Below are 12,885 nucleotides of genomic sequence, written 5' to 3'. Positions count from 1 at the left end.
AAACATTTCTCGTTTCGTGCTGAATGTGTATATAGATTAAATATTTAGTTTAATCTATATACATATACACACTCGATTTCAGCATTTTTGCCTTATTATTCTTTTTTTTTTTTTTAAATCACGTTTTATTTGAACTCGTTTGTACCGACAAGGCGAAAAGTATAATTATATTCCCTAAACGCTATCTATCTATCTATCTATCTATCTATCTATCTATCTATCTATCTATCTCAGCCGACTTAAGCTACTTCAAATTATTATATAGATCTATATATCTCTCTTCTTATATATGCCAGATAAAAAAAAGCATAGCTCGCAGTCGCTATGAGGGTCTGAATAATGTAAGTTTTAACGTCTGTTTAAATGTCAAATCTGTTGCTATGCACTTTGCTTTTCTTTGCTTTTTTCTCAAAAGGCAGTGATACTTAAAAGCAATAATAATAATAAAACTAAATAAAAAATAAAATAAAATCAATAATATCCAGGCTTCTAGTTTAAATACGACCAATTCCTATTTTGTTTGTTAAAAAGGCATCTTATACTAATGTTTATGCCATCAGCTTATCTGAAAATTTAGCCAATTTTATTGCTGCATAAAAGGTTTCAAATTAAACTTACGAAAGAATGAAGGGATTGTGGCACACACACGCATAGGCTACATTTACAACGAATAAAAAACAAATATAAATGCCATTACACACACACACACACACACACACACAAAATAAATACGGAAAAATAAACATGGAATGGCAGAATACGTTACCAGTTCCTTTTGCATGTATTTCAAATTTATTTTATACATGTTGTATATACAAGCTAGTACGCTATCTTTGCAAGGGTTCGTGTCATTTGGGAGCATAAACATCCTAAAGCTGCAGTTCATGTCCCTCCTCCTCTACAACGTTATTGGCTGAGAACAGTTTTGACGACATATATGAACCCAAGCAGCTCAAAAGATGTAGCTGACATGGAGATCAAACGGCGGAATTCGCCTGCTTCCACAGAGTGAATCAGGCTGCGAATTGCGTGCACAACATCGACTGGGTTTGGACATTTTTCCATCCAACGCTCCACCTCATTGATTCTATAACAAGTTTGAAATTCAGGAAAAAAAGGCTCCGAACACCGCTAAAACATTAATAACTATAGCAATGGGACTTTCTCGTGATGGATATTTGCAGTGGAGAATATAAGTGTAAGTAAACGACTTTTCACTAATAACTCGAGTGCAGTTACAGCTGAAGCCTGTTTTGTTCGTCTGTTAATGATCTGCTAGAAAGTCAGCAGTATCTTTGTTAGGGCCAATTAAGCAGGACTGCATTTTTACTTTCTGTAAGAAATCAACAAATTAATAATTTTTATGGGGAGAAAGCCGGTGTCTAAATCGTCAAGTCAAAATATATGCACAATCTGAGAGCCAAAGAGTAGGCTACTCCGTCTGTGGTTCGCCTTAGGGTACACAAGTCTGTCGCCATGAGTTTAGTTGGAGGGTTTCCCCACCACCCGGTGATGCATCATGACGGCTATTCCTTCGCAGCTGCAGCTGCTGCCAGTCGCTGTCATGAAGAACCCCCATATTTTCATGGGTGGCTTATCAGCCATCCGGAGATGTCTCCTCCAGACTACAGTATGGCACCCTCGTACAGCCCCGAATACTCAGCAGGAGCCCACGGGCTCGACCACTCGCACTACGAAGGAGTACAGGGGGCCGGCGCCGTTGGAATGGGACCCCGACCAGTGAAACGTAAACCCACGGCAAACCGAAAGGAGAGGCGCAGGACTCAGAGCATCAACAGCGCCTTTGCAGAACTCAGAGAATGCATTCCCAACGTGCCCGCGGATACGAAGCTGTCCAAAATCAAAACCCTTCGTTTGGCTACCAGTTACATTGCTTACCTTATGGACATTCTTGACAAAGACGAACAGAACGGGGAAGCAGAGGCCTTCAAAGCGGAATTCAAAAAAACAGACGCCAAAGAAGAAAGGCGAAAGAAAGAAACGGTAAGATCTTAAAGTAAATGAATCTTCATACATGTCGATAAACATTATTGCCATATATTAGACTTACATATAATGAAAACTTGCTTTAACTTTGATATAAAAGCTTTAAAATTATTCTGTGGAAAAAAAATTGTTTTGTTGAACGTTGCTGTGCCTCTATCGTTGTTGTATAAATTAAATTATTAAATTTGCTGTCTTTATCGTGACCAGTACGTTGATCAAATTTGGTAATGTGCAAAAGCTACACAAATAATCTCTATTGTCTGTTGCTGTTTTTGTTTTGTTTTTTCCAGAACGACGTTTTGAAAAATTCAGGGAGCAGCAATGACAAGAAAACTAAAGGGAGAACTGGTTGGCCGCAGCATGTATGGGCATTGGAACTGAAACAATGAGACTAATGCAAAAGACACGAAATGAGGCCCTCTAAACTCATTTTTAGTTGTTCTCTCACATTATTTAATGGAATATTTAAGTGCAATTTCCCGCTACGGACAGTGGATATTTGAGGAAAAACCATTCCATTTTAGGAGGATACTCTCTTGGTAAGAGATTGTGTGTTGCTGTCTGATATTGGTTTATTATTGTTTGTTTTCTTGCCCCATTGTGAATCAAAATGAGATACCTGCCACTAAGGAGTATACGTGAAAATCTGTCTTATTCTGTCTTATCACTTTCAGTATCTATTTTCTGTCTCTCTCTCTCTTCTTTAATAACGAGGAAGATTAGTCGATGTTATGATATAGTAAATGTTTTATTTGAAAATGTCATGAAGTGTTATAATGTCGTTTTGTGGTGTACAATGCTGGTGTCTAAAACAACTGTTGAGTCCACCCAGTGCACTTCCGTCCAGAGACACAAAATTTAAATAATATTGGAGATGTAAACAATGTAATTAATTCAATAAACCACTGTTTTTAACAATCTTAGACCTTTTGTTGTATTGAAATGTAATTTAATCTAAAGATGCCACTTGGTAAATTGCACACTAAATTACTCACAGAAGTGCTGTTCGTTAGCAGAACATAGACTACAGTAGAAATTAATGATAGTTTTAGGGCCTAGAGAGGCTGTTGAATATATTTTCAATAATACTTACATAGACGTGACAGTCAAATCAAACAGCACTCACGCGATGCATACCCAGCAGCTCCTCCAGCACAAACAGAATGATTCAAGCAGCCCAAACTGTGTTCTGCTTTGAGACATATTGGCTTTTAAAAGGTATCTAAAGTTTTGAAGACAAATGTTTACATTTGACAAAACTGCTGTACAGCAATGTGGCTGTTGTGAACCGTTTGTCACTTTATGCATGCAACACTGAATAGGCCTACTAAAAAAATAATTAAAAAAATACATTAACTACAAATAAACTGTTAATGCTAGCAGTAGCTATCGGCCTTGTGTACAGGTTGGCGAATTAATTTTTACAAGTAGGCCTATACCATTCGGCATATAAAGGCTGCTTCGAGTAACAGTGCTGTCAGTAGTTTCGAGTAGCTACAAATAAAAAAAAAATATAACTGATAAATATTATAATTATTATTATGTTAAAATAAGATTTGTATTTAATTTAACTCAATTTGATAATATGTCAGTGTACATGACGAAATCGGGACATTAATGAATTACAGCATTAAATGAACACAGGTGAAACGGGTGATACGGTTTCTGCAGCAGGTGCCAAAAGAAGATCAAATTATAATTTAATTAATAAAAATTATGATTTGCTAGGGTATATTATATGTAGCCTAGGCTAGGCTACAGAAAAAAAAGGAAAATTCAGAATAGCCTACCATCTAAATCTCGAAGAAGGCTATTCATGTAATGTTAATTAGGCTACCCTTGATAGTATTTTTTTTTTTTTTTAATAAACACGATTCTAACATTGAAACTGCACAGGCTATATAGGTCGTTAGTTATAGGCCGATGCTGTTTAATCGCGATAAGGGGGAAAACTGCAAGACGTTTAATTCCATAACTGCTCAAATAAATGATTGAGTAGACTCACTGGAGCCTGTGGAAAATGCCCAAATGACGTTAACAACAAAACACGGAGGAGGGCCAGCTTTGCTGGAGCGACTAAAGCCTGCTCGGTTGTGCAAATGATTGATAACGTGCCGATCAAAACGTGCAGCTGAAACTTCCCACTGGTGTGGAGGGGGATAGCACCACAATTCATCGAACCTAATTTTGGCAATGCCAATAACAACAGTCAGTAGTAGCCTATCCGCTGGAATTATGGAATAATACAATGACGTCGGTGATTTATTACAGATTCTTCATGTTGAACGATTTTTAAAATGATGCATTCGATGTATATTTAGGAAGACCAGTATTTTTCTTTTTTCCTATTTCTTACTTGTTATTAGCTTTTTTTTATTTTTTATTTTTTGTGTGCTAACGTGCTACTTGCTTTTCGTTCGGTGCAGGCCTCATAGTTTTCGTCTAAGGTTCTTTTATGCAAAGGCATGCAATTAAACGGACATCTCAGGCAGAGTAAATCTGCTTAGATAGGAAGACACACAGACGATTTAAGACCCATCCGGTTACATTAAATTACCGCTTACGTTACATCGTATTGTCTGATTCCACAGGTTCTATGCACTAATAATTGTAGATAATTTGTTGAGAGTGTCAAGATGGCGTCTCAGATAAAGTTAACCGTCCGTACTCCCTTGATTAAGAATACAGATAATACTGTGACCTCATTGTGACCTGCTGCCGCTCCAGTAACACGAATGACTCTCTAAATGGAAGAGAACACATATCTTACATTCGACACCATGATTCCTGAAGGCCCAAAGTAGTAAAGAGCCCTTATTTCCTCTGGCACTAAAGCAAACGAAGTAGTCTGAGCCAGGAATACAATTTCGTTGGCTCTTTTATCTTTTACGTCCGATCACCTCATGTCCCATCTGATTAAATATCTCTAATTCAAACACGTACGAATCCTGACCAGCACAACAAAAAAAAAAATTGGTATGTCAAGACTTCTTTATATCAACTTGCCTCGCCAATGGCACAAGACACTTCCCACTCAGCATAATAAGTTGACTGGGTCTCTTTTGTGTAATTGTCCAAAACTCGATCTTAAAGTTCTTGAACTTGTAGGGTCGTATTATATTTTAAAGCATGGACCAAACATCATCTTTTTCTTGGTATTACAGACATCTGTAAATCATTACCTCATAAGACCCTCCTCCGTTGTTTCTGTCTGCAGCAGTGGCTAGTAGACATGTTGAAGTCAGAACAGAGCCATCCTGTGCCTATATTGTAAACGTAATCACTTACAAGGCCTGTGATCCTACCTCAACCTAAATCCTAGCATCATAACCATTCAGGAGAATCACTTATACCACAATCTAAGCTTTTTTTTTTTAAAGTATTGTTTAAGTGGCACGATCTCAGATAGGCCTACACCATTTAGATTAAAAACAATCGCACAAAAAACTAAATGTCGCAGTCTTTATCTAATTTTAAATGCAGAACAGATATGCAGGCCTTTTTAAGCAATGTCGTGTATGTTCTTAAAGTTCGTAAAGTTCTAACCTACAGCTATGTTTTTTTTTCGTATAGCCTACTAATGTCATATTTTAATATAGGCTAGTCCATTAGACTGGATCATCTGAGTGTAATTAAACGTAAATTAAAATTTTACATTTGTCCCACATAAATGTGTCCCAATATAACAGATAATAGTCTAACTTAATCTAGGTTATGCGAGTTAAATGATTTGGGGTGCGTTTCGCCGACATGTGCAGCCATTTTGACCTAGCCTTTTGCAACAAAACAAGTATGATGAAAATGCTTATAAATAGTACGCCAAATAAAAACGAAAACTCGTGCTATTGATGATACGCAAAAATGGACTTTGGCGTGCATATGATACGCATGTGTTTGGCGTGCATATAATACGCAGTTTTCGCGTACATATGATACGCATCTACCCCACAACCCTAAACCTACCCATCGCGTAGCATATACACGCCAAAGTCCATTTTTGCGTATCAATACCACGAGTTTTCGTTTTTATTTGGCGTACTATTTATACGCACTTTCATGAGATCGGGTTGGAAATAGAGAATTAAACACTATATTATTTTCAACAATAACAGTACAGTGTAACCATATTCTAAGTAGGCTAAGTTTTTTTTTTTTATAAAATAGGCCTATACGAAAACTCAAGTTACGAAACCCTCTTTTGTTCTTGATTGAATTAAATACTGCGGCGCCACTGTATCAGATAATAAATTATCACCGGGTTTCCTAAGAATTAAACAACCAGACAATGTACCATTCTGAGAGAGTGTACTGTGTTTTGCTGAATGGTGCGCGGAAGATCAGGCCAGTGCCCGTGGTGCTGTCAGTTGTGACAGTTCCCAGATGGAGGCCGCTACTGTATGCGAGATTGAGTTTCTCACAGAAACAACTCCCTCTTCTTCCAAACCGTCCTCCAAAAGTTCTTCAGGCACTCTTGCGCCCAGAGTCCTCAAACAACGGTAACGTGGAAAGAATGAGCTGAATGAGTTTGAAGGAATAAAGACGCTTCGCTCCATCAGGTTATGCTTGACGAGAAGAGATGGCTAGCCTATACATCTGCACGACGAGCTAGTGGCAGGATCACTGACGTTTACTACGGTAAATTGGTTTTATCTCCTGGAAAGTGATTTGTTGGCTTATAACAACTGGCACAAAACAACTCTTGTTAATCTCTTTTATCAAAGGCGTAGTAAGAATTCAGCCGTCTGAAATAATTATCACTGATGTGCTGTGTTTGTCGTTTTGAATTGTACTACTTGTACTGATTTTGTATATTTGTATTGCGGTGCACAACATTCTGAAAATGCTTTGAAAAACGTTTATTTATACATTTACGAACCCCCCTTTTTTCCTTAAAAAAAGAAGAAGAAGAAAAACTTGGCGATGACATGCTTCTACAAAGATGGCCCTTCAACATTGATAACGACTTTAAATTTTGTAATTAATTACAAGCCTATGTGCAATTACTCGATTGCACAGTAGCCTATTCTTGGCAAATGGCATTTTTATGTTTAAATAGATTCAGTGCACTAAAACAAATTATGTTTGTAAAATAAAAAATGTAATGTGATTGTAAATGTTATATAACACCTTAGTTACAACACCATTTTAAAGAACATCTTACACAACAAAAATTTGGACCGTAAAATATAAAATGTTACATAAGCCTATAGGCTACATGTAAATAAAATATTCAAATTAGCTAAAAATTCCAATTTACTTTAGGTGTGCTGAACAGCTGGCCTCACAGCTACAAGCAAAACGACTCCTTCACAGACATTTCAGAAAAAGCGTATACTGCATAAAAACGGTCACGTATTGAGCCTGTGAGAGGAGAGGAAGACCTCCCAAGTGGTCAGGGCATGCGTGTCATTTCAAGCGAGTCCTCTAACACTCCATTTATCCCTGCGAGCATGAGGCGACTGCTCTGTTTTGTCGGTGATAAACATTTAAGGGCGGGGGGGGTCACATGAAAACGGCTGCATTTTCAAAAACCGACCTGTCAAAAATAACGGAACCGAGCGCTTCGAGTAAATATCTTAACAGGCAACGAAATAATGGTTTATTACGTGTCTCTATTAAAATACGTTAAAATTTGGCAAGTCTGAAATATGCAAATAAATTCGGGTGCAGTCTTCGGGAACTTGAGGCCAATAACAAAGGAACAGCGCCAGGTAGAAATGCAAAGGGTCACACTTTTTACATTAGTGTTCAGTGATACAATGTAGCTAGGTGTAATTCTAATAACCGTGTTACTTAATAGGCTATAACGTAGTTATTGTTGTGAAGATGTAACTGCATATTATTCGAGTATAATAATAGGCTATGCAATATATGTAACAGGGATACTGTAATGGCAAATGTTACTTTTAAAGGCGCATTTACAGCTTATGGACATCGTGGTTGTGAATTTAGGCCTATAGCTCCCGACGGTGAAGATTTTATATGTTCATCTTCTCACATGTTCACTGTTCGTTGTGTGAGGAGATGGCGATCAAACCATTAACGGTAGGCCTCATATTACCATCTATTAAGCCTAATAGTAATGTTTTTTCAACTAAGCGTCAAGGATTGACATTGCATGACCCTCACCAAATACGAGTTTTTTTTATCCCTTTCATTTAAATGGAACATAGAAGTGGTAGTGCAATACATCTTCAGTGAATAATAAACAGATTTCGTTCATCACAGACACAAATTATTCACAGTGTTAACCTTTTAAACTGACCAATCAAACAAAATTAATACAGGTCTATTTGAACCACTTGCATAGAGTAGATTAGTTGGAATAGACTGTCATCGCTTAATACTCAAGCTCGAATAACTTCACTGCTCGTCGTGATGATGCCAGTCAAACTAACAAACTAACTAGTTTAACTTAATTAGTGCTGAAAATAAATAATCCTGAGTTTTAATTACAAAGCGAATGTGATTTTTGATTGTTTAAAACAAAAAGTGAATGAAGCGAAGGAAATATTACAAAACATGACCTTGAACTTGTCTTGGCAATTTTTTTCACTTTGTTGAATCCAACCGTTCAACTTGTGGTCTGTTGACGTTTAAATTAAATCGATGCAATCACTCATGTAAAATGTTAACGTGAAGTTATAATAATAGCCTAATAATAATAATAATAATAATGACAAAACCACAGTAGGCTATATAATTTAATTCAAGGTCAAATCTACGCAAATTAATGGATAATAACTCTATAAAGAGTGTAAAATGATGCGCTCTCAGGAAATATTGTTTTTGGTTACAACAGGCGCAGCGTCTATTTTCAGAAGGTAGACCCTATAACATGCATTTAGAAAAACGAAATCCACCGTCGAGAACAAAGAGAAAAGTTCAGGTAGACGCCAGTCAGAAAACACCTACATTATTGCCCAGGGGGCCGAAGCTGTCATTACGAGGCTGGCTGACGGTCGATGCTCTATAAAGATATCTTAAGCTCCCTCTGTACTCTCGTGGCCATACTATCGAAGAAGGAAATAGTGAAGCGACTCTTTTTTTAACAAAATAAAATAGTTAACTGCGTGCCACATGCCTTTGTATTAAATTAAAGTGTGCACTATGCAAGCACAACATTGTTGCGGTGTTTCACTGACTGTTTGCATTTATTCACTGGATATTTCATATATAATTAATGGGATGTAAGAATTGTTGCTCGCAGTTGTATTGAAATAGTAATATGCTTCCCCAATCATGATATTCATGGTCACGCAATGAAATTAATGCATGTGAAATGAGTAATGAATAACTGCATCACAAAAGTGTGACACAACTAATTACAAAAATCAGTCTTCAGTCATTGCAGAGTCTGAAAATTAATTCATGAATATTCAAAGAGATGGGCCAAGAGCTAAAACTAGCATTCTAGCATTAACAGCGGTGAACCAATTCTCAGACCTCTTTATGTATCTGCAATACACATGGCCGGTCAGTTGTTCAATCATGAAAACATCTGTTACTGTGCACACTACAGACCTTGAATATGCAACAACAGACTGTAAAAAATAACCTCATGTGGTAAAATACAAACGTTCAGTCACTGCTTGTGGCTGATTCAGTGATGAATGAGTTGAGGTGCCCAAATTAAACGTGCTTTTTGGGGGAAGAGTGGCTTGGTGTAACCATGGAAACAGTGATACCATGGCAACCCCAGGTTCTCCTGTCAATCAGGGGCCCCTCAGGCCAGTATATCAGGGGATAGGTTCCTCTCCCATCCATCATGGGCAGTAATGGAGAGTTTCTGGAGCAGTCTGTGACTGACTGTGTTAAACCACAGCGATGACAGCCTCTGCTCTCCTGCTCTGAGCTATCTTCTTTTTCTGTATATTTATTATCACATTTATTTTTCTCTCTCTTTCTGTTACTCTCTCCTACATCTTAACGTATCTCATCAGGCATTCCAATTTACAAATGGTGCCCTCTATTTTAGACCACAAAAGACTTCCTGGCTTGATCATATTGGATATGCATTTTCAGTTTGTGTTCCCCTTCACATTCAAAGTTTGTTCGTTTTGTATAACAGATCTAAACATAAAATGTCCAGATTATGACATATATAATAATTAATGGCTGCTGAAAAGACATCGGCCTAAAAATGTAACGCCTAAGCCTGATGAACACGTCACATAGCCTACCAAATACTATGGTACTTTTTTTATTATTCAGTCTATTGGGGGGATGCAAAACGCCAGCATAAAAACGATGTCTTAATTGAACATGCATACCCTAGAAGATTTGGGATTAATATCGAGAATGCTTTATAAAACTGAATGTTAACTAAATGTTTGTGCTTATAGGTTCTGCGTGACGTTCAAAATATTAGCAAATTTCATGGACGGAAAATGTTTGTTCTTTTAAATACTGAACCTAAATTAACTAGGCTATAGTTAAAGATATATTTCTTTAACACGCTTTCTTACTTTTGCGATTCGGGGTGCAAGCTTCAGGGGTCAGTGGAGACAGAGGCCCTGTGACTGAACCTGATAATGATAAGGATATTGATCACGACATTGTTGCCAGCACTGTTGCCAACTCATTTTCTGGGGAAGTTGCTAAAGGAAGGTCGATTTGTTGCTAAAAGTTGCTAAATGACGTTGTGATGTCATTGCGTGATGACGTCATTACGTAATCACGATGCACAAAATGTGTCACTACATCAAATCTCAGTCAAAAATATATTTTTATGTTAATTTAGATTTGTTCGTAAAATAATATAAATGCATAATATAATGTTAATGCTAATATAAATAACTTTTTATATACAACATAGAATTATTGAACGAACACCTAGCCTACACATTTTTGAAGGATTACAAGTTTTTTTTTATTAGCTATATTATAGTGAATTAGTAAAACTACACATTCTGACCAATTAGTTTTAAGCAGTGTATTAATAGTCAGTATGCTACACTCTAAGAAAAGAATTCACAGGTTTTTATCGGCATTTTAAATTACGCATTGTATTTTGTGTTTCTGGTTAAAGGGTTTACAATGGATAATGGATAACGGATAATGTCCTGGAAAATTACTAGAAGCTTCCTTTTCCGTTTTTCTAGATATTTTTCTTACAGTGTACTAACTGATCAACAATCACAGGTACAACAAGGTGTATCATAAATGAACAATTTTTAAATTATTATTATTATTATTATTATCAAATTGAACAATTGCAAATAGCAATAATTTAATTCACGTGATGTGTGTACTGCTAGGCATCTTTGGTTTCCTCTTTTTGTGAAATTTAGATGGAAAATGTGTGCCTTTTATTGTTCGAGTCACTTACCAAAAGTTGCTAAAAGTAGCCAAATGAAATGTAAAAATAGCTAAATTTGTTGCTAGGTGCTTTTGGAAGAAAAAGTTGCTAGGGTAGTCTGAAAAAGTTGCTAAAGTTAGCAACAAAATTGCTAAATTGGCAACACTGGTTGCTAGTAATGAGGAGTGCATTTCGGGAAGCTGCGCTTTTGGGACATTCGTCAATCCCCTATTCATCAGCCTGCAAAGCTCATTAGACCATTTTCCCGTTAAACGCTCCCTCTGAATTTAATTCATACAGTTAACAATCGCAGCTTCCTTGAATAAGTTTCATTTATTTACCTATTTATTATTTTGTTCCATTTATTATCTGTTGTTTTTTTTCTACATGTATTTAATATTACTGCGATCACTTGGCAACATGAAAACTACTGATGTTATAGTCACAATTTATCGACTGGATTACAATATTACATACATATTTCTCTATTTAAATTGTATATTTGATGTAGGCTATTGTGTACATATAATTTATCTGTTGTGTTTTTTATTTAGCCTACTTATCTTTATTTCTTTATTTATTTATTACTGTGTCTTGCTGTTGTTCTGTGCGCTGGAAGCTTCTTCTGTAACCAAAACAAATTCCTTGATTGTTTAAACATACTTGGCATTAAATCTCATTCTGGTGTAATTTTGCGTTTGTCCTGCAGGTGACTGCATAGATCTCCTTGCGATGCACTTAGCACTGGTCTATATGATTGCTCTAGAAAACCTTCGAGCAGGCTACTGCTCGATAGTGCTTTGTGAAAATAAAATAAAAATAAAATGACGTTATTTGATCATATTAAAACAGAGTCGGGTACGGGGCACCAAAACATCGTCTTCCAGGCCTATTATGTATTTGCTTGCAAATTATCTTTTTTTTGTTGTTGTTTTTACAGAGAATGGCAGTAAATTAGAATCAAAAAGAAAACATTTAGGCTAAAGGAAAAAAAAATATTTTCCTTCCTCCGACAAATAAAATTTTATCGAAAATAATCTGGGGTCAAAAGGGCTTGATCCAATTCAGACATCATTATAGACGTTAAAACAGATAAGCGATAAGGCACATTTGAATGTTTCTTACAATTTGCTCAAAAACTTATTTTTGTTTTTGTCATGGCTGAATGAGCTGGAATAGCTACTGGAAAAGTATATATATATATATATAGCCTACTGAAACCCACTATAAAGTGCAACTAAATTGTTTGCCATCATTGCTTTTCCCACTCATGCACGCTTATTGATTTAGGAAGTGGGTGGCAGATTGATTTGGGACTGAGTGGCCCCATGTTTATTGGGCACACAAGTCCACAGGTCTGCTGGTATTAGGACTTCTCACGGGTGGCCAGGCCACTGTGATACACCACACCCACTGCTTTCATTGCTTGCAGCAGAATGGTTTTGATCATGGTCAACGGAGAACGCAACACCTTGATTCCATGATGCAGGCAAGGGTGGTCAATGTAGCTGGCACAATTTTAGGACACTAACAACAATTCAAGTATTTTCTTACAAAGGGTCAACTTCAAAACCTAA

General features: G+C 36.6%; 1 protein-coding gene across 1 annotated transcript; it reads left to right on the top strand.

Moving 5' to 3' along the window:
- Window positions 1-977: 977 nt before the first annotated feature.
- Window positions 978-2,519, top strand: LOC107676684 (heart- and neural crest derivatives-expressed protein 2-like). The gene is made up of 2 exons (XM_016471313.1): window positions 978-2,004; window positions 2,298-2,519. Exons 1-2 carry the CDS (start codon window positions 1,477-1,479, stop codon window positions 2,394-2,396), a joined length of 627 nt encoding a protein of 208 aa, XP_016326799.1. The 5' UTR covers window positions 978-1,476; the 3' UTR covers window positions 2,397-2,519.
- The last annotated feature ends 10,366 nt before the right edge of the window (window positions 2,520-12,885 follow it).

This window comes from Sinocyclocheilus anshuiensis, unplaced genomic scaffold (genome assembly GCF_001515605.1).
Source record: "Sinocyclocheilus anshuiensis isolate Anshui unplaced genomic scaffold, SAMN03320099.WGS_v1.1 scaffold76, whole genome shotgun sequence".
Classification (NCBI taxonomy): domain Eukaryota; kingdom Metazoa; phylum Chordata; class Actinopteri; order Cypriniformes; family Cyprinidae; genus Sinocyclocheilus; species Sinocyclocheilus anshuiensis.
Note: the sequence above shows the minus strand (reverse complement) of the source record. Positions and strands in the feature narration are given on the sequence as shown.